The following is a 20,385-nucleotide window of genomic DNA, read 5'->3' on the forward strand; positions in this document are numbered from 1 at the left end:
CTATGTATATTAATTCCCTCAAGTTGGGTATATTTCTTATTATTTTTTTCTTTTATTTCTTCTGCCCCTTCGTCAAAGTGCAAGATAGAGAAATGAATAGGAACACACAATCACTATGAGCTCCAAATAATAATAATAATAATAATAATAATAATAATAATAATAATAATAATAATACAAAGCATAAAAGCTATCCCAGGAAATACATACAGATATATAATATTTATATTTATATTTATATTTATATTTATATTTATTTATTTATATTTATTTAACCATCCAAAGAAGGGGAAATAAAATATGCAACCCCCAACAAGAACGGGCAGAAACAATGACAATAAACACAATAAGAATTGTAACAGTGATAGTAATAGTGATATCATTAAGAAAAAAAAAGCAAAATGTGACACATCCAATCTCTCATGATTCGGCTTCTCTTTTTTCCAGTTTTTACTTTTATTATTATTTAGTTCATTAGATGTGTGTCTCGTCTATGAAGTTCATTAAGTGTAACTTCAACCGTTTCCTGATTTCGTCTTTTAAGACGATGTTGTTTCACCTGCCGCATCGGTGGTGCACCAGAAGCAATACGTTGTACATTTGCCGCCGCCATTTCCTTCGCTCGTTCTGATCGACTCCAGAGACATTTAGGACATGCACTTCGTCCCGGCGGCAGTAAACACCGCAGTCTTACCGACATGCGGAATGGCGACATACAATTACGACATACAAATGTAATAATCGTATCATCGTGAATAGTGAGTCTCCGCACTTTGGCGTTTGAGACTGTGCGGGCCACTTCACGACAGACATCCGGTCGCTGAATGGAGAGAAGATTTAATGGCGTGGCAACGGCGCCGGTGCACTGTGGGCAGCGGTGATAACGGAGATGGCGATCAGCGATAGAGGCGGTAAACTCATGTGTGCAGTAGCGACAGCGCCAGCGGAGTAATTTATTGCTATGAAGTGGAAGAGTTGCGGGATCTTCATTTGGCTGCAATTGTGCTTCGGCGAGAAGTAAAGCATCATCTTTTAGAAAACGTTTTATTTCCACAGGAGTCGAATGCTTTTGGGCGTGTGTTTTCCTACCACTAGTAAAAGTTCTAGTTCGTGTTTCTGTATGAGATGGGATAGAATTATGCACTCCGAGTTTCTCACAGGAAGGACATAATAGTGGTATAGATACACTATTATCTTCTCGTTGTTGTTGTTGTGTTTGCCGTACATAACGGTGTACGCGGGAGTCCACTGATTCTTTCCATGAGTTTTGACAATGTGGGCACAACCACCACGAGAGAGAACTACACGGCAATGGGACATCTCGCACAGACTCAAACATTACACGATTGTGCAGCATAGCATTACGACATCCATCCCACTGTGCGGCGAGCAGCGGGTAGACATCGGCGAAACGTCTAAAGTGTGGCACAGATGAGGAAGTGGCTACTATCGATATGGTATTATTATTATTATTATTATTATTATTATTATTATTATTATTATTATTATTATTATTATTATTATTAGCTTTAACACCATCAACAAGAGATGCTGACGAAGTAGAAGTACTATTACTAGTACTAGTTGGAGCGGAAACACAGTTTGGACAGGCGTAAAAAGCGGAAACTTGTGGATCCACTCGATCAACTGGACGTGCGGCCCACTGACAACCGCACGTTGAACAGCGCCATAACACTATTTGTGCCCACGATGGCAATACTTTAATGAGAACATCACTACACGTCGTCCCACTATTATTAGTATTATTATTATTATTATTATTATTATTATTATTATTATTATTATTATTATTATTATTATTATTATTAGGCGCCAAGTGTTTCAAGTCACGCGCGTTTTCTTCACAGCAGAATTCACGCTGCAACGGCGGCGGTAGTGCCTCTAAAGAGAATTTCAAATAAGAAACGGAACGTTCAAACAACATTGGAGTCCTAATATGGAATCTACGAGTAGAATTACAAGAAGTAACAGTTGGAGTTTTATTGTTACGATTGTACGCATTGCGGTGTTGATTGGACGCCGCCCATCCAAGAATTGTTGCAGCACATACTCGATGCATTTCACTACTTTTTCAAAAGGTTCGCGTTACGCAGACACATACAAACAGAAGAAACACAGGAAAGAGGAAAAAATACACATCCGCATATATATAGAAAACACACAAAAAAAAGGATGTATGTAAATACAAGGAGAATTGAGAACAGAAAAAAGACTACTTCTTATCATTTTCCTCTCTGTTCGTTCTTACTTTGTTACTCAATATAATAAATACCAGCACAAAGTTATACAACTTGCGAACGAAGATATACCAAACACCTAAAATGTGAACACAAATGCCCTGTAACACAAAAAAAAAAGTTTGGGTGAGACGGTAAAGTGGTTCACAGAAATAAAACAGTGAAGATAGAATCTAGATCAGCAAACAATAAAAACACAAAAAAAAGAAAAGAGAAAACTCATCGACGGTTTCTTTTTGTTTTTTTCGAAGGAGTTTCTATTTGCATCTGCTGACGCTTACTCCCAAGCTCTTCATTTCCTTCTCTTGTTGTTGTTGATAACCGTGGTGGTAGCACACTGTTTCCTCGTGGACGTCGCACTGTGGATTCCACCAAACGCCGCTGCTGCAAAACACCGCGAAACACATCGCTGGGAATCACAAAAATGCACTGCGGCTCCTGCGGGCATTCCGCGGCATGACGCCACATTGTTTTCGTCATATCTACACGCGGCATAACCGCAATAGTGGCCTCCCCCGCCTGACGTGTGAGTACACCGCCGGAGGCGAGAATAACAAAGCGGAGATCGTTATCGGGGGATTCCTGTGGCTGTGACTGTGGGTGAACCCAAAAGATGAAACCAGCGAAGAGGGACTGTCGACGTTCGCGTGGTATTTGCATAAGCTCCGTAAGAGAAAATTCATTTACGCTTTCAATGCTGGAGTGTGTACGTGGCTCGGCGTAGCGATAAGCCGCAGTGTCAACAGACTGCAGAGATGAGGCGAGAACGGCGTCTAACCACGTTCGGTGTACGAGTTGTCGCACAAATGGCAGTGCCGTCATGAGTTTTACACTTCGTATTAGTGGACCATCAATCACCAACACCTCTGCACGAGAAAAGTCTGACATGGGGGGATTTACTACAATATTCATACTCCGTAGCTTTTTCGCTTTCGCTCTTGATAAACGAATACCAGTGGTTACAATTGTCATCTTGTCATCTTCCGCTGTAGGGATTCCAGCAGCTGTTTCGGTAGTGTCACTGTTGTTTTGATTCGAAATAATATATGGTAGCTTTTCTTCTTTTTCTTCTCCAAAGTTTATTTGTTTCCTTCGTGATTTCCCCTTGTTAGATCGCGCAGAGAAAGTAGCACTACGACTACTATGAATACGACTACTACTAATACTATTACCATAACCAGGAGCAGAAGTAATGGCGGTCTGCTTCGTTTTTACTGTACGTGGGGGATGCCCAGGTGATACCGTTATCACCTCTGCATTAGATAACGTCACACACTGTATTCCAATATCTATTTTTTCAATACTCTTTTCAGGATTACAAAGCGTTCCTGCTTCTTTTTGAAGTAAAAGAGGATTATTTCCTATATGAATGATGAATTTATAATAATCTCCCAGACGAAGTTCTACGTGAGTAAGGTCATCATCTTTCACTGGAAAACTGTAACGATGTGATGGGAATAATCTTACAGTATGGTAAAAGGTACCATTACTTGAAGAAGAATCAAGAAGATCAAAAGATGTCAATTTATAGTTTGATTGACGTGTTGAAGTCTTATTTTCTTCTTCTTCTTCATTAGGAAAAGCCTGTGTTAGCTGAAAGTGTAGTCGCACCACCACATGCACACGAGAGATGCATTTATGCATACTCTGCTCAGATGTGCTTCGCAATACATGTGGAATGTCACTTCGACCCACTTGATATACACAAGTAATTCGAGGCGGTAGTACTCCAACACTGAGAGCAACACTTTCCGTAACTGAAGCCGCAGCCCACGCTTCCCCTGTTAAAGGACGCAAACGATGATGTACTACAGGTGATGGAGGCATCATTCCCAGTGCCTCCCAAGAGGCAAATATAATTGGAAAATTTACCGCATTATTTTCCTCTTCTTTATTATTATCTTCTTCTCCCCCAGCTGACCCTTTTGGGGTTATTAGTATTTCACCATGTGTTAGTGGAACCACAAAGGTAGAAGTCTTTGACGATCGTGGTGGTTTCCCAACAACGCCTGTGGTGCGTTGTGGTCCCTGTGAGTTGTGCGCTGCGCCATCGTTGGAGTCTGCGGGCTCCAAATCTGATACAGGTGCTGTGTGAGTTGAACACGTTTCTGTATCACTGCCATCATCTGTTGGGACAAGCGTTAACGCATCATCCTCTTCATTATCATTCATGTCGTTCTGGTTGTTTATGTTATTGTGATTGTTATTATTGTTTTGTGTGTTGTTACTTTTGGGAGTTTCTAAATTCACATGAGACCACACAGGGATCTCAATTTGTGGTGGCTGCGGCTGCGGCTGTGGTGGTGGTGGTGTTAGAGTGTGCAGCATAATACGTACGACAAGAACAATAATAACTCACCTTTTAAATATATATTAGAATAAAGAAGAGAAGAATAAAAAGAGGGAAAAGGGTTACCAAAAAATAATAATAATAATAATAATAATAATAATAATAATAATAATAATAATAATAATAATAATAATAATAATACTAATAATAATAATAAATAAAGAATAGTGATGTCTTATTTTGAATAGATAGAGAAAAATAAAACAAAAAAACCACTTTCTTTTTTTTTACTTCGTAAAAAAGGTATAACCAAAGACAATTAGAGAGATATGCAAAAATGAAAGGTGATGTATTATGCAATAAAATACAGTCACAACAGCATTAAATCATTTCCATTTCTTTTTATTGTTCTTTCTTTTTCATCTCCCTCTTCCGTATTTGGTTTTCCATTGTGTTTCTTTTTCTTTCCTTTTGTTTTGTCTTTTTTAAGGGGGGTAATGCATACACTCCTCAAACGATGACCTCATGTATTGAATCTAAGCACGTCCTTTTCATTTCTCTCCCTTCAACTTAAGCAATATTGCGTTATAATATCAGAATCATACAAACCAATAACAACTTGTGTGCCATCTGCGTTAAATCCCGCTCCTGTCGGCAGTGCGTGTGAAATGTGATGTGTCGCCACAACAGAAATAGAAGTCGCGCCATTTTGAGACTTCACAGGTGCGGACCACACCGTACAGTATCCATCCTCTGCGGCAGATATAATGAGATTCGATACTGGATCAAATCCCAATACATTAATCCAGCGTGCGTGGGCACACACCTCCACTCGCATTTCACCGGTATGACTATCAAACATCTGCAGTTTACCAGCACCGTTGGCCACCACAACAAAATCACCCTTACTGACAATCTGCAGTCCCGTAATACACTCTGAGCTCTTCATTGAACGGATCGGCTTTCTATCTCGATTCCATAAGAGGAGTGATCCAACGGCGTCTCCTGTGACGGCGTAAATCGCCGAATCACTAAAAGGACTCAACTGCACAGCCGTCACGGCGTGTTCCTCATGCCCCTTCACGGCGGAGTGCACAGAGAGTGGAGTACAACTGCGATGATCAAAATTGGCAAACACCACAACGCCTTTACTCGTCCCAACAGCGACGTGCACGCCATCGCCGGCAGCGGATGTCATGGCACCACAGCAGCCGTGGCCATTGGCGTCATTTAGTGGAATGAGACCCAACGGTGATTCCGCCGTCCACAACTCAGCAGAAGATTCCATGGTGAGTAGAATTAGAATAGAATTATCGGGGTGTAACATACCTGGAGGGGCACGAGCTGCCGTAATGTGTTTGATAAACTCCCGTCCACTAGGTCCAATAGGTAATATACGTACTAAATGTGTTTCCGTGTTCATTAACACGCAATCTTTACGTGAGGCGTATACGATTACCCCACTCTCTTCAATAAAGGAAAGATTGTTGTACAGCAGTGAAAGCGGTAAGTGACCATTCGTTGGCTTGTGTTCCGCCACACGAGTAAAAGTACGAGTCATTCTTTTTTATTTCTTCTTCTATTCCTCTGTTGATCTCTATTTACTCCTGTTGTACCATTGAATATTTGAGGAAAATCAGGTAAATACAAAAGAGAATAAAGGAGAGTGTGTGTGTGAGAGAAAGAGAGAGAGAGAGAAAGGGGGAAGAATGGGAAACCCAGTTTATAATCTGATAAGATAATGGAAGAATCATTTAACTGAAAAGAGATAGAATGTAAGAATTTATAAATTCCCTTCCCTTTCATAAGAAACAAATACAAATACACTCACCCACAAAGAGAAATAACACCTATAAGAAGAGAAAAAAAAAACACATGTTTTGATCTCTGCTATTTCTATTACTGTTTTTGCTTTTCAATTCCCAAACAATTTATTAAAATGCAGGGAAAAAAGAAAAACAGTAGTAATAACTTCTAAAGTAGTGAGAGAATAACAATAAGAGCACCAACGCATTGCAATATCCCAAGAGCCGTATATACAAAAGGTAAAGAAGATAATATACCAACAGGAATGTGTTGACAATTACGCGTCGGAATTGTTTTATCCATTCTTCTACTATCACTACTATTGCTGTAATTTTCCATCTTAACAGATTCCACATAGCAGCTTGTCTCTTGAACACCACCACTAAGCATAACTGCAGGAATACAACGCTCTACAAATGTATCTCTCTTAAAGAACGCCTGTATAGAAAAGGGAGTCACGGTATCAACTTCATCATAACGTGCGTGAATAGGAAGCAACAATAATCCTTTCCCCCTGTGAAGTTTCGCCGATGGTAGTCGTGTAAAGGTGAAGTTTACTTCATTGGTCTTGTATGGGATACGAAAAGCAGGAGCCTCAATATCAAAAAAGAAGGATGAAGCAATACTTAGCGGTGTGTACTGATTTGTTATATCCACTTCGCCCTCAACTGTGGTAAGACTATAAAGCTGTTCCACCTCCGCAGCATCAAAGAAAAAGGAATGCGGTAGTTCTAATGAGACACGCACAGTGTCAAGCGCCAGTGGAAACTCCACATCAAACTGCATATGATAACCACCACCACGAAATCCCCAGTGGTATATATCTTCACCTACAGTAGATGTAGTAATATCTAGATTGCATGGGACTGTAGTTCCCTCAACGGTGAATCCATGGCTGATAAGTACGAGATTCAACAAGAGAAAAGGAAAAACTGCTGTTCTTGTTATTGCAGCTCCCAGATATCCAGGGTGAAGATAAAAGTAAGAAGAAGTGTAATCAAGCATAACTACCCTGAGAGTACCTGTACGTTTAAAGAAATAGAAAGAAAAAAATAAATAAACAATTTCATTTGCGGAATGATTAAAGAAATATCTTTAAAGAAAGAAAAATAACAGAAGCATAATTCAAGGAAGAATAAAAAATAAATACTCTGTACAGCGCTGTATGAAACTAAAAACTGAAACGATAAATAACTACAAGAAATAAAATTAAAAAAATACAACAAGGAACTTTCCTTACACACGAAAATCCACCTCAAGTTGCTTCCACTGCGCCAGCATAGCTTCGAGACTCTCGATCTGCGACGACAAATCATCACCACCATTATTGCCATTATTATTATTATTATTATTATTATTATTATTATTATTATTATTATTATTATTATTGCCATTGATGGTAATTAATATCATTACGGCCTTGTTGGGCATTACTGCTACCACAGGAAGTAATATCTGAGTTTTCAACCGAATATGTTGACCGTCTCACATATTCAGCCCATTCAAAGTCATCTTCAATGTTATTAAATGCCCAAATAGGAGTAGTAGTACTAGTAGTACCAGTAGTACTAGTATTAGTAGTAGTAGTAGTAGTAGTAGTAGCAGAAGGTCTTCGTATACAATGAGAATTTGGTTCCGTATAACTATAATGTGCATCTGTCATTCGACGTGAAACAGGATTTGTCCGAGGCCTAAAATTACACGTTTGTGCAAATTCCTCATCTAACTCTCGTCGACGTGATTCAGCACGAAGTTTCTGCTGCTGCAGCAGACGAGTATTGCGTTCCTCAAACTCAGGAGAAAGTAAGGGTGTCCTACTATGATGTTGTTGTTTAGAGCTAGGTGAAGAACGCACACGGCTATTCCCACGTGTACCAGAGGAAGAATACACCAACTTTCGATTTATCGGAACGGTTTGTTGATCCTGCCCCTCCTGTTGTTCTTTTGCATCAGGGCCCAAGTTATTTTTATGTATTAATCCCCGCTGTTGAATATGAAGAGACGCAGAGCGATATTTACTTTCAGCTGTTGCCAATTTTTCTTCTTTTTCTTTTGTACGTTGTCGTTGTCTGTGACGCTCTGCAGGTTCGGCGGAATGTGGATTCACATGTGGTTTCACTGTTCGCATTCTTTCTTCTTCTACTCGGCGTATATTTTCAGCTCGTCGTTGCGATTTCGCCCGTCGTGCCGCATCACATGCGAGCATCGCCTCTACGTGTTCCCGTATTGCCGTAGTACTGCGTTTCTTTGGTTGATATTTCGCCTCCCCTTGCGATTGCGATGACTTCTCACTTTCCCGCTGATGAAATGTGTGTTTTTTTTTTTTTTTCCGCATTTACATTTTATAATTGCCCGTTCCTTGTTTCTGCCGCTGCGCTGCCGGTGTAATCGCCGGCTGAAATGTCGGTGCGTAATTTTCTTGCAATTTCCGCATTCGCAGTTCCCGTGCGGCGGCGTGTTGTTGCAATCTTTCCATTACACTCACCCGTCATTTCTGCGCCATCATCTCAATAACGATTCGACGGGATGTGGAGTTGAGTTTCACACAAGCCGCGTACTCTTCACGTGCGGCGACTCTTTCCACATGCGCCTCTCGTTGTTATTCCCACTCTTGAGAGGCGGTAATGTACTCGGAAACAGAGCGGGAAACACGTTGTGCGGCATAAGAGGAAACCTGCGGTGTAAATTGTATTTCCTGCTCTTCTCGTTGTCGCTGCTGTTCCGCCAGTACTTCCTGTAATTGTCGTTTCGCTCTGTCCTCCTGCACATAGCGTTCAAAGGAGCGTGATGGATGTAAATCTCGCTGGGCTGAAGGACGTTTCTCTGCAGGCATTCCAACACTTTCGGTGGATTTAAATATCAACTTTTCAGCCTCTGGTGATACTTGTTGTGGTACATCAGGACTTTTCTCATCATCTTTGTTATTATGCGGTGGAGAGAGACGTTGATGAAGGGACTCCACTATATTACGTTGTAAAGAATTTTCATTCTTTTTTAAAGGAATTCCAATAATAGGAGGAACCAAAACAACGTCAGGATAACTAGATTTTTCACATACATTCTCATTCTCTGGATTTAATTTGATTACCTGTTTTTTTTTCTCTAATAGTGTTTTTTTTCTTTTATCACTATCATCAGGGGTTATGGTCATCGTGATATTGTCGTCTGTAATAAAGAGGAGTTCTTCGTCGCACTCCCCATCCGTATCCAAAACAATAAAGCTATCAGCTCCATTATCAAAAGAAATCCCGGGCTCCTGTAACTCATCACCTGTTAACAATAATGAGTCGGTCGATAATATTAAAATAGAAGTATTTTCAAAGTGCTCACTGGACGTTATTCTTCCCATTCCATTAGTCTTTTCTACATCTCTCGTCGTTATTTGTACTGATGTGGTTTCATCTTGCAGAGATAACTCTTCCTACTCTTTCCCTTTCTCTTTCTCCTTCTCTTGTTCTTTTGTGGGAGGTGTTGTGATAAGTGTACATTCGATAAAAGGTGATGGTGAACTTCGCCGTGAAGAATGTAATTAACCGAGAATATCATCAATATCTCGTTATACAGATGTATCATGACATTTAGCATACTCATCATCATCTACCACAATAATAGGATCATGATTTGAAGGTACAGAAGAACAGACAGTTGAACCAATTTCTCGTGCTGTGCGAACACTTTCATTTATCAAGTAAAAGGGGTCGAGATTTGTCTCCTGATTTCTTGCAGATTTGTGCTTTAAGCGTTTAACCTTTTTAAGTGTTTTTGGTTTTTGCAATACTTCACCTGTATACATCTTCTCCTACATAATTCTGCAAACCCTTTTTAACCGCCCAAAATCCGTTTCTGATAATCTCCGTAGTCGAAAGAAAAAAAAAAAAAGATCCCCGTCAAGTCACCCTTTTTTTCCCCCTTGCAAGAAGAAACGTTAAAGAATGAAACAAATATATAAATACAGAAAAAAAAAAGAAGTGAGTCGGAAATACAGAATAATACATTAGAAGGAAAAGTATTAGCAATATGAGTAATAATATTTTGATATTACGCACAAACCTATCAGTAATTATATCTATCCATTTGGCCCCACCCTTGTGTTGTGCTGATTGAGCCTTATTCTCACATACTCAACAAGTGAGCCAGGCAAACAAATGTATAAGAGATAAATACAAATATGAGAAAATATCACCGTTGCAGTTCCCCTCAATACAAATTTGTCATCAATACTACCTTTCTTAAATTTTTTTCTTTTCTCTTTTCATTTTTGTGCCTCCTTCTCTTTGCTATATATATATATATGTTTTCCTTTTTTTTTTTCATACGTTTAACGAATTCCGATTTCCCCCCTTTCACTCCTTCCCTCACTCTCTCCTTCTTCGCTTTTTCTTTCCCTCTCTAGTGTGAACGCCTAGAAGAACCCCTTACCTTCTCTCCTTCTTTACTGCTGCCAATAATATTACGAGTGGAGCGTGAAGAACGATGGGATGATCCACCCGATCGCGGCCACAGCATACGCAACAGTACTCTCGCCTGCAACTGCGCTAATGGCGCAATAGAAGTTCCAATAATTTCACCCCAGTACTCCCCACGTGCTCCACCAACGGCACGACCAGCAGCCGCACCGCCAACCTTAAATACCATCAGCGTCACATGAACCCCAACACGCAAAGATAAACTCATGGATTCTTTTCCGGTGCGTTTGGATGCTGGAACACACTTTTCCAGAACGCATTCTCCGGCATCCACTACAATGTCACTGATCATTTGCAGTGTACTACGTTTAAAACAATCTTCCATTGCGGCAAGTGGTGAAATGGTCATTGTAAAGACCTCAATATCAGCAGGATCTGGTCGTTGTCCTACCAGAGTTGCGAGAAATGGTGGAAGCCGCAGAACACGCACAAGTTCACCAACATAAAACTGATGCAACTGCGGGTACAGCTCCCAAAGCTCCACAACACTGTAGCAATAAGGCATCTTGCTGCGAATCAAAAGACACGCAATGCCCGTTTGTACCGCCACACGAGCTAAAAGATCAGTAAAGGACATCAGACTTTCTTTTCCAGCATCCAGCATAACATCCACTACGGTACCAAGAGGCATATCACGTCCCTCCACCACGTACTCATCGAGCTCTTTATGAACTCGCATCATAGTTGGAAGTACAAATCCAACAGTCACCGCTAATGCGGTGGTGTTCTCATTAAAACGTCGTTGGACAACAGCCCCTGCGGTAAAGTTACGGTAAGGGAAGATACGACCACCACGCGCTACAATATACGTACGACCCGTTCCTGCAGAAACCACACCTGAGTCTTGCATTACTGAGTGAAGCAACTTCCTTCTTAGAGACAGGGGGAATGGTTTTTATTTTATTTTTATTTATTTTTGCAATAAAAAAAAATAAAAGAAATGATACGAGAAACCATTACAAGGTAGAAAAGAAAACAAAATAAATAGTAACGTTAAAAAAGAGATATAATGAAAACAAACGATGTACTCCACCCTCAACATTAGTAAAAAATAGAGGAGAAGAATCATTATCTAAAAAGGAGGAAAACCCATATCAATGTCGATGTATTGTTTTTGTTTTCTCCTTCTTTGTCAAAGAAGAATAAATAAAAAAAGAAACTCTGGTGCAGACTCTTGACTTCCTCTCCCCCCACATGCTCACCAAAATCATACGCTCAAAAACACAATGAAATTGAGAGAAATAGATAGAGGAAGAGGGGGAGAAAGAAAGAAAAACAAAGAAATATCTCTTGTATTGTCAGCACATCACGAGCTAATCTGAATGGCTCGTGGTATAAATACACCACTAGATGTGGGTTCCTCTTCCTGTGAACGGCGCTGCTGTTGACGTTCTTCTGTTGATGTTGCTGCTGGCAACTCAGAGTCTCTCGTAGTTCGTAGCGAATCGTGAGTACGCTGCAGAGTGTCAGTTCGTGGTGAATCAATAGAATGATCGCGTCTTAATGCCAAAGAACGAATACCACCAGATATTTGATCCTCTGAATCTTCTGTTGTTCGCTGTCTTTGTTGCATTGATTGCTGTGGCTGTTGGGTGACCGATGATTGCATTAAAGTATTTGATTCTGCTACCTGTCCCTCTAACCCAAGACGTCGTAAAACACGTTGAATACGCAGAAGCTCTTTACGATGACGGCACAGTACCTGCACATCAGCCGTACGCTGCTCTAATCGTTGCCGAAGCACTGTATTCTCCTCTGAGAGAACAACTACTCTATTGTTAAGGTCCTCATTTTCTGCATTTAGTTTTTCCACGGTGCGTTCCACCATGGCAAATGGGCTATTAGAGTTATTCAAAGCCTCACGTGCCATTTCTAGTGAAGCCTGCAAACGTGCTATTTGTTTATCTTTAAACTCAATATCATGCTGTAATGCTGTAACACGATTCTCTAGTTGTAGGCATCGCTTCGTTACAGTTAGAGTATGTGCAAGCTTGCGTGATCTAGGCAATGCTAACCAACTCTCATAATTGCTTAAAGCGTTCACAGAGGTGGGTGCAGTTTGTGATACACCAGGACCACCACTAACTGCACTAGTAACAGTAACAGGAGCAACAAGTGAAATCTGCCCATCAGTCTGTTGCGCCAAGTTCGATATAAACAACTCCGATTCCAACTCAAGGTCCGAAAGTGTCTTGAGCTTTTCTTCCGCTGCTCTAAGACATGCTTCAAGTTCCATCACACGTTGGCTGTTTTTCAATTTTAATTCATAGTATTCAGATTTTAATATGTCTAATTTTTGCTCTGAACACTCTGCACTGGTCTTGTACCGTTCTACATCCATTTCCGCCTCACGCAGCCGAACGGAAAGACGCGTCGCTTCTTCTGTTTTTATAGAAGCAGTTAATTTTGCTGTGAGAAATTGTTCCTGATCCATATAAGCATTACGCAGTCTCGCCTCCAAATCACGTGATTTGCCTTCTAACTCCACAACCGTACTACCACGCTGTTCTGCCTCTTGTAGCTGACGACGAAAAGACTGTCTCTCCGCCTCCACAACAGCCTCCAGTTCCTTCAATCGTTGTTGCAACTCCTTATTTTCAGCAGTCAAACGTGCCGTTTCCGTGGCCAGTTCTGTTGCTCGTTTTACTGCTGTATCCTTTGAGGCACGCATCGTCCCCAACTGTTGATAGATGCCAAGTTTCACAGTATCGAGGAGATCCCGCTTCCCCTCATCCAGGGAATCAATCGCATGATACTCCTCCTCCGTTACGGGATTCATCAGTTCTGTTCGTATTTGCGACTTGAGTCGATCCACCTGGGACTGCGTTGCCGCGAACTGCTGCTGTAAACGCAGTGTGAGTGCCGACACCTCCACCTCCCGCCCCCGCAGTCGTGTGTTCTCCTCCCGCAGAATTCGAATCTCGTCATTCTGCCGTTCAATGCGCTCCAGCAACTCCCGCGAGGAACTTGGCAGGCCGACGAGTACTGACGCCGTACCGCCGCTTCCATCCGTCACACTTGTGGCATCATCCGTGAGGCTCGACGTTGTGGCGGGCGATGAAGAAACTCGACGCTGACGGGCAGTCGGACTCGCCATGGACATGCCGTGTGAATACCTCAGAGGGATAAATACACCTAAAGGGAAAGAAGGAGATCGAGAGAGGGAGAGATAGAAAGAGATAATAGGAGAGTATTACATTGGATTAGCTATTGGATTGAAAAATAATAATAAGATTAGGATGAGTATGGAGCACAAAACATTCGGAACAGCTGCAGTTCCCCCACACCTAATCACTCCATTATATTATTCCCCATGAAAGTTAAAAAAAAAAAGAGAAGAAAACCACGCATCTTAGCAGCTGTTCCCAGTGGTTTCAAAGCCTCATCACCAAGTGCTCAGGGTACAGTGCGGCACGTGTTGCAATAAGAAAAAAAAACATTTACCATTGTGTACACCCAAGAAGAAGCCTCATAAAAAGGGAAAAGCAATGCTTTAAATCCCCTTGTTTCTCCCGCTCCCTCACTCGCACACAAACAGAAAAAAAAAAGTTCATATGATTAACCAACGTCTGTTTCTGGGAGCAATGTTATCAAGAAATACTGCCCAACACAATAATATTGCTCAAAAACAGCCGAGGAATCATACATAACTCACACAAGCAAATTGATTAATCCCAAAAAAACAATTAATATGATGTGTAGAAATAAAAAGAAAAAAAGCACAGACCATCGAATTCCACACATGTGTATATAAGAGGAATACCTCATGGCGCCATTATTGTGGAGACGGCCAAGAAAATGAACAAAAGGGGTGCCAAAATAGCAGCAGCCACGTCACCGTCTGATTCTCTTGATCGACCTCGTCCCCTTTCGATACCACTGTCAATTGTATTGCACACATCGGCGTATTTGGGGCACACAATTTCACCATTCAGCGACTCCCCTTGCACTGTTAGTGTTCCTCCTTCGGGACAACTGTACCAATTAACGTCTCCACGGTACCGCACACGTACTTCCTTCTTCTTGCAGGACACTTCCACACACACGGCACCAACAGCTGCATTCTCATACGTCAGATTTTTCCCCTCCACACAACGTGAGTCGACTGCAATTATACTTCCAGGCATGCTACTTTCCAAACCATCTGTGCAGCTCGTTTCGCGATTTGCCGCAATAATCGGGCAGTAATCCATTTGTCCAGCTCTATTTCCCCCCAATTTATCGTTAGAAAAGTACTGGTATTGTGATGGAAGGCGATTCTTGTGGTTTTGAAGGTTACAACTCCCCAGCGATTGACGGTCAGACGTGCACTTTAGTCCAGCCGGGAGGCTGACAGGTTTAGATGTGCAGAACATGTTGGGAAACCTAGTTCTGCCATTCTCCACACATTTACCATCTAACAATTCACACCCAGCCTTATTCCCCCAACTCATTTCTTCTGCCTTTGCCCAATTCACTTTGTAGTAGCCCAGATCGGCGAACGCTCCCATCGTGAGTGCGGTGTAGTACCCAGCACCAACGAGACCAACCATCAACTCATCTTTTGCAAGACGTCGACTCCAGTGAGAGGAATGCCCCATATCCCCCCAAAAAATTTATACGTTTCCACAACATTTCCTGCATAAGGATTGTCAATTTCATCCTCAGCAGGAAGAACATCAATGCTATTCAGTTTTCTATTCATTATTTTTCCTGATGACTTCAGTACTTTACGCACCAGTGTATCGTTGATATGTAGACCAGACCTGATAGGTCTCATAGAGGGCGAAAAATCATTAGAATAGAGTTCCAAGCGATGTAAAATCCAACATCCATAGTGTTTTCTCGCAGCTCTACGTACATTAGTGGATGACAGAAAAACTCTTGGTAATCCACCCAAATGTGACTCATCCCATTCAACCATTTGCTTTCTTACCATCTCGACACCACTGAACCCAAGTGCATGGGCAATCTCGTGAGCAGCAACGCGGATACGCTGTGGTGTGGCCGCAATATACCGTGGGCCGTAATTCAAGATTCCAACAACTGGACGACCATGGTGTCCCAATGTCGCACATGTTGCTCCCCCACGCGAATGTACCCAACCGAGTTGGAGCCGCAGCAACGTAAAGCACCATATCAGCTTCGGGAACACCTTGAGCTCTATGCTCCTGCGGTATGGTGAACTTGGAGCACAGATTAGTTGAGCTAAACGTCGGTACGACAATTGGGGCTTCCATAGGCTCCACAAGCAAGCGTTCACTGTGCAGTTTTACAGCCTCAGGGATAATCCACTCAACAAGAATACTCTTCTTCTCTGGTGTCAAAACATCATTGTCAGCACAAACAATATCGGATCCGAAGAAATCAACAATGCTTTCACCACTCTTTTTACAGAAACGGCCCCCATCATCCAGGTCTAGCGTTGATACATCAATTAAGATAGGAAGCCATTGATCATCCAAATCAGACTTAAAATGAAGAACCTTATGTTCTCCTGACTCTGAGGGTGAAGTTATACGGACAAAAAAATTCTCCGAAACTTCTGCAGGTAAGAACTTCATAGCAGTTAAATCAGCACCGACCAACCGTAAAACAGCATCGTGAATACAGCGATGGTGCTCCGTGAGGGCAACAGTGCCGATGGTGCAGTACAGAGGGAACAACAGGGCAAACAAGAAGAGACCGCGCATTCCTTTACGTGTGCTCCTGAAGACTGTATTTGTACACATGTGTACCTGTGTGTCTGGGTGCAGAAAAGAAGCAGAAAAAACATTGGCAAGAGAGAGTGAAATGGAGGAGTGTCAAGCAGAGAAAAAGAGAAAGAAGGAGAAAATGGGTAACCACAAACCCAGCAGACAAAGAAAGAAACATGAATATATGAAAGTAACAGAGAGGCACTGTGAGACGGTAGGAGGGGGTTGTGTCAGCAATGCACATATTGCAACATCACTGGGATCAGCCGCGCACCAGAAATAACTATGAATTCTCACCGTCATGATGCATTAAGAGTGAAAAAAAAAGAAAGACAAAAATAGAGATATAACTCCGTAAAATGACATGGGGAACTGGAAAAATAAAAAATTAAAACAACTCATCGCTCCAACGTTTACCCCATCAATGTAATACAAAAATAAAATTCCCCTTTATATAAATAAATTACTCCTATATTCATTGGTTTTCTTCTCATCCAAGAGGCTTACAGGTGCGACACGGGGCATATAATTGATCCAGGGCCTCCTTCACCGTTACCTTCTGTGCCTTGTTTACACAAGATCCTCCAACACGGTGAAAGGCCTCACCGTTACGCGTAATAAGAACTGTTTTGTTCACATTTAGTTTTTTCCAGATATTGCGCTTCTCACGTCTAGCCTTGTTTTGTGCTTCACACATGGCCTTCTTGTTTCCATCTTCCAATCGTTTCACCTTATATAAATGTGCCAGTCCCACCTCTAGGAGGGCGATATTGATGCAGATATACACATTTTTGCTTGGGTGTGGAACGTACACGTATGCCAACAATCGTCCATACCCATCCTGTCGTTCGTGTTTTCCCGAAAATCCCAACAGAACAGTACCACCAGACGGACAGAGTTGACGGCAGTAATCACGACTTTCTTTCGCGTAAGCTTCATCTCCTTTAATCTCTGGTGCATCAATACCCGAAAGACGAACAGAGACGCGATTCTCTACTGTTAGTGTATCACCATCGTACACATGATGAATTGTGTGTCTCTCTACAGCGCTGGGTAGTTGTGGAAAATATGAGAGTTGCAATTTTTCCGAAGGCGACTCGTGTTTGTGATCGTCAAACGCAGTGCTAGAGGAACAGCCCATTGGCTTTAACAGGAAAATCGTTCACACACAGAGAGAGAAAAAGGGAAAAGGGAAAAGAAGGAAAAGAGATGGGAAGAAACTTTCAACAAGAGAAAAAAATCCCTCTGTTCTATTAACATTTATAGGAAACAGAAAAAAAAATCTTTTTCTTGTATTGTCTCATCGTTTTTTTGTTTGTTTGTTTGTTTCTTCCATGTTTTTTGTTTGTTTTGCCTTCTTTTGGCGACATTAACGAACGGTAAAACACACAAAAAAAGAAGATAAAAATACTGACTCAAAACCTCATAAGAGAAGGGTAAAAGAAAGGTATGTCACTCCAGCAGATACTGACCAAAGTTAGCCGTGAGTGAGGCTCTTGTTGGCAATTTATGAGCCAATTCAGTATCCACGCCGGACAAAAAACGTTCACGCTGTTGTTGCAACTGTGCTAAAAGTACACTTTTTTCAGCGTTATCGCGTTCAAGAATTTCCATTTCACGTAATACCTGAAATAATTGGTTCATGAATTGTTCGTTACTAATACTGGTGGAAACTATCTGATGACCTTTATTGACTTCCATCAGTTGTGAAAGCTCAACAGAAAGAAGAGTCTGTGTACCCACATCACATCTTTGTATATGACCTGATAGCATCAACACATTCTTTTCGTGTTCACGCTGAATACTTTGACTGATACGCCTTGTACAGGAAAATCCTCGTTGTGTAGTCAACTGTAATTGTTGCCGCAGTTGTTGTACTAATGCAGCTGAGTCTTCCTCTACTTCACTCAGACGATGTGTGGCTGCCTGTCGCTCAATCTCCCAATCACGTCGTTCACTCGTTAAATGCATACGCAGCTCTTCATTTTCTCGTAGTATCTTTTGCACAAAAAGTGCTATTTGATTGTGTTCCTCTTCCATAGCACAGCGCAATGATCTCGTAATAGAGAGAAGATGTGAGGAGCGGTGTGGTGAATGGAATGCTTCATCCATATGGGAAGTGGAGAGACGACAAAGATCTTCCCACATATTCCCTAAATTAGCAAAATAGGTATTACCTTCAATTGTAGCCATATTCGTATGTGAATCAGGATTACTAGTAGTATTGGTAACAGCAATTTTTGATATTATTATTGGTTTTGGTGTTGCTGGAGTAGTAGTACTAGCGGCCTCTTTCATTGCAGAGATAAACTCAACTGCATCCGCCGCCATATGCTGAATCTCTAAAGCAATACTTTCCCTTTCCATACCTGTTACTCCCACTGTTGTTTGTTTTCCGGAGCCAGATGGCTCTGGAGGTGATAGACCATGTAATTTGCGCAATTTTCGAATCTCATCATCGCGCTGCGCCAATGCATCCCGGAGATTCTTAATAGTATGTGCATCAACACCAGAACGTCGATCCTGCTCTAATTGTTCCACTTGTTCTTGTAGTCTTGCAACTGCATTGGCGTGAACGGCTTCAAGTTGGGCCTGTTTTGCCCGTTCCTTTTGCAGTTGTTCTAAGAGCGAGCCTTCACGACCGTGAAGTGTTTGTAATGTGTATAGTGTTTCAGTTCGAGTTTTTGGAAGTAACTCTCCTGATTGTTGTTTTACTTGTGATGGTGATAATAGAACATGGGAAGAAGAAGAAAATGGATATTCATATCCATCATGCCAATTATGGCACTGACGCTTCGGACGCTGTGCATTAGTAGTAATAGTAGTACCGGAGCGGAAACGATCTAATTCTTCTAGAAGAAGTTTATTATCATGCTTGAGACGAACGCATAATTTCTCTCTATGCGTACGGTCTTCCTCTAATTCTTTAATATATCGCATCAATCGTTGTTCTACATAAGTCTTATACTGCATTAAAACCTCCTTTGTGCGTAATAACTCCCGTTCAACAGCTGTTGAGGTTCTCCCAGAAGACATACTAGATGCTTCTCTATTATAACTCATAGAAGTCTGGGGACTCCACTCTGCCCATTGGGTGAGAGCTGATGGAGGGCTTTCACTGCTAATATCACCACTCGCAATGAAATTATTAGACTTGTAGTTATTCCCTATTTTTTTCGTGTTACTAGTAACACCATTTTTAACAAGGCCTCCTCTATCCTCGGACCTCACAAGACCAATACCACCACTACTACGACGGAGGCTTGGACTGTCATGCATTCCACCATCATTGACTCTCCAGTTGCGTCCATTGCGCATAAAATCCATTATATTGTTTACTTTTTCTTCTTCTGGATACCCTTTGGTCAATTCCCCACAGACGTTGATTAAAACAAACAAAGAAACACACTAGAGTAACGATATCTATTCCTCCCTTGCTGTACGTTTGAGTAGGCAGGGGGACGAGTGGGGGTAAAGGTGCCTCTAACAAATGAGAAGCAGTAAAGAAAAGAAAAAAAAAGAAGGAGTAATCAATAGTGACATCTAAAGAAGAAAAAAAATAGAAGCCAGAGTACAACACGATCACATCTATATATATATATATATATATATATATATATCCTTATAAATTCATTTATTAAAGAAAGGGACTGTAGTAATGTGTCGAAAGAGTAGTTTTCATAGGCAAAATAATGACAAAGTTACAGGTGCATTTCCTCCTACAGAAACAACCAAGGAGAGCAAAAAAAAAAACCTATACGTTCCCAAAAACCGATTTATAATAATGAGGTCGATGAGCTCCTTTCATTTTTGTCCTCTTCATTTTTCTAAATAATATCATGTTGCTTAGATCACTGATGATTCCCCAAAACAAGGACACAAACACCCAT

General features: G+C 41.4%; 12 protein-coding genes across 12 annotated transcripts; all 12 read right to left on the reverse strand.

Moving 5' to 3' along the window:
- Positions 1 to 466: 466 nt before the first annotated feature.
- On the reverse strand, positions 467 to 2,080 carry LSM04_003396 (putative Zinc-ribbon domain; the record flags this gene model as incomplete). The annotated part of the gene is made up of 1 exon (XM_067331061.1): positions 467 to 2,080. One exon carries the CDS (start codon positions 2,078 to 2,080, stop codon positions 467 to 469), a length of 1,614 nt encoding a protein of 537 aa, XP_067189042.1.
- A 397-nt stretch (positions 2,081 to 2,477) lies between these two features.
- On the reverse strand, positions 2,478 to 4,586 carry LSM04_004372 (uncharacterized protein; the record flags this gene model as incomplete). The annotated part of the gene is made up of 1 exon (XM_067331062.1): positions 2,478 to 4,586. One exon carries the CDS (start codon positions 4,584 to 4,586, stop codon positions 2,478 to 2,480), a length of 2,109 nt encoding a protein of 702 aa, XP_067189059.1.
- A 527-nt stretch (positions 4,587 to 5,113) lies between these two features.
- On the reverse strand, positions 5,114 to 6,109 carry LSM04_008306 (uncharacterized protein; the record flags this gene model as incomplete). The annotated part of the gene is made up of 1 exon (XM_067331063.1): positions 5,114 to 6,109. The coding sequence occupies one exon, from the start codon at positions 6,107 to 6,109 to the stop codon at positions 5,114 to 5,116; it is 996 nt and encodes a 331-aa protein (XP_067189129.1).
- A 413-nt stretch (positions 6,110 to 6,522) lies between these two features.
- On the reverse strand, positions 6,523 to 7,359 carry LSM04_001268 (Glycosylphosphatidylinositol-mannosyltransferase I; the record flags this gene model as incomplete). The annotated part of the gene is made up of 1 exon (XM_067331064.1): positions 6,523 to 7,359. The coding sequence occupies one exon, from the start codon at positions 7,357 to 7,359 to the stop codon at positions 6,523 to 6,525; it is 837 nt and encodes a 278-aa protein (XP_067189008.1).
- Positions 7,360 to 7,738: 379 nt separating this feature from the next.
- Positions 7,739 to 8,689, reverse strand: LSM04_004904 (uncharacterized protein; the record flags this gene model as incomplete). The annotated part of the gene is made up of 1 exon (XM_067331065.1): positions 7,739 to 8,689. One exon carries the CDS (start codon positions 8,687 to 8,689, stop codon positions 7,739 to 7,741), a length of 951 nt encoding a protein of 316 aa, XP_067189066.1.
- A 7-nt stretch (positions 8,690 to 8,696) lies between these two features.
- Positions 8,697 to 9,703, reverse strand: LSM04_004460 (uncharacterized protein; the record flags this gene model as incomplete). The annotated part of the gene is made up of 2 exons (XM_067331068.1): positions 8,697 to 8,860; positions 9,007 to 9,703. 2 exons carry the CDS (start codon positions 9,701 to 9,703, stop codon positions 8,697 to 8,699), a joined length of 861 nt encoding a protein of 286 aa, XP_067189060.1.
- A 207-nt stretch (positions 9,704 to 9,910) lies between these two features.
- Positions 9,911 to 10,147, reverse strand: LSM04_005677 (uncharacterized protein; the record flags this gene model as incomplete). The annotated part of the gene is made up of 1 exon (XM_067331069.1): positions 9,911 to 10,147. One exon carries the CDS (start codon positions 10,145 to 10,147, stop codon positions 9,911 to 9,913), a length of 237 nt encoding a protein of 78 aa, XP_067189086.1.
- Positions 10,148 to 10,743: 596 nt separating this feature from the next.
- On the reverse strand, positions 10,744 to 11,670 carry LSM04_005236 (uncharacterized protein; the record flags this gene model as incomplete). The annotated part of the gene is made up of 1 exon (XM_067331070.1): positions 10,744 to 11,670. The coding sequence occupies one exon, from the start codon at positions 11,668 to 11,670 to the stop codon at positions 10,744 to 10,746; it is 927 nt and encodes a 308-aa protein (XP_067189073.1).
- A 456-nt stretch (positions 11,671 to 12,126) lies between these two features.
- On the reverse strand, positions 12,127 to 13,923 carry LSM04_006040 (uncharacterized protein; the record flags this gene model as incomplete). The annotated part of the gene is made up of 1 exon (XM_067331071.1): positions 12,127 to 13,923. One exon carries the CDS (start codon positions 13,921 to 13,923, stop codon positions 12,127 to 12,129), a length of 1,797 nt encoding a protein of 598 aa, XP_067189092.1.
- A 1,428-nt stretch (positions 13,924 to 15,351) lies between these two features.
- On the reverse strand, positions 15,352 to 16,492 carry LSM04_006771 (Peptidase M8; the record flags this gene model as incomplete). The annotated part of the gene is made up of 2 exons (XM_067331072.1): positions 15,352 to 15,942; positions 16,025 to 16,492. The coding sequence occupies 2 exons, from the start codon at positions 16,490 to 16,492 to the stop codon at positions 15,352 to 15,354; spliced, it is 1,059 nt and encodes a 352-aa protein (XP_067189105.1).
- Positions 16,493 to 16,985: 493 nt separating this feature from the next.
- LSM04_000304 (Staphylococcal nuclease (SNase-like)) lies at positions 16,986 to 17,636 on the reverse strand (the record flags this gene model as incomplete). The annotated part of the gene is made up of 1 exon (XM_067331073.1): positions 16,986 to 17,636. One exon carries the CDS (start codon positions 17,634 to 17,636, stop codon positions 16,986 to 16,988), a length of 651 nt encoding a protein of 216 aa, XP_067188994.1.
- A 311-nt stretch (positions 17,637 to 17,947) lies between these two features.
- LSM04_005425 (uncharacterized protein) lies at positions 17,948 to 19,822 on the reverse strand (the record flags this gene model as incomplete). Its single annotated transcript, XM_067331074.1, has 1 exon — positions 17,948 to 19,822. One exon carries the CDS (start codon positions 19,820 to 19,822, stop codon positions 17,948 to 17,950), a length of 1,875 nt encoding a protein of 624 aa, XP_067189081.1.
- Between the last annotated feature and the right edge of the window lie 563 nt (positions 19,823 to 20,385).

Source organism: Trypanosoma melophagium (genome assembly GCF_022059095.1).
Source record: "Trypanosoma melophagium isolate St. Kilda chromosome Unknown ctg33segment0, whole genome shotgun sequence".
Classification (NCBI taxonomy): domain Eukaryota; phylum Euglenozoa; class Kinetoplastea; order Trypanosomatida; family Trypanosomatidae; genus Trypanosoma; species Trypanosoma melophagium.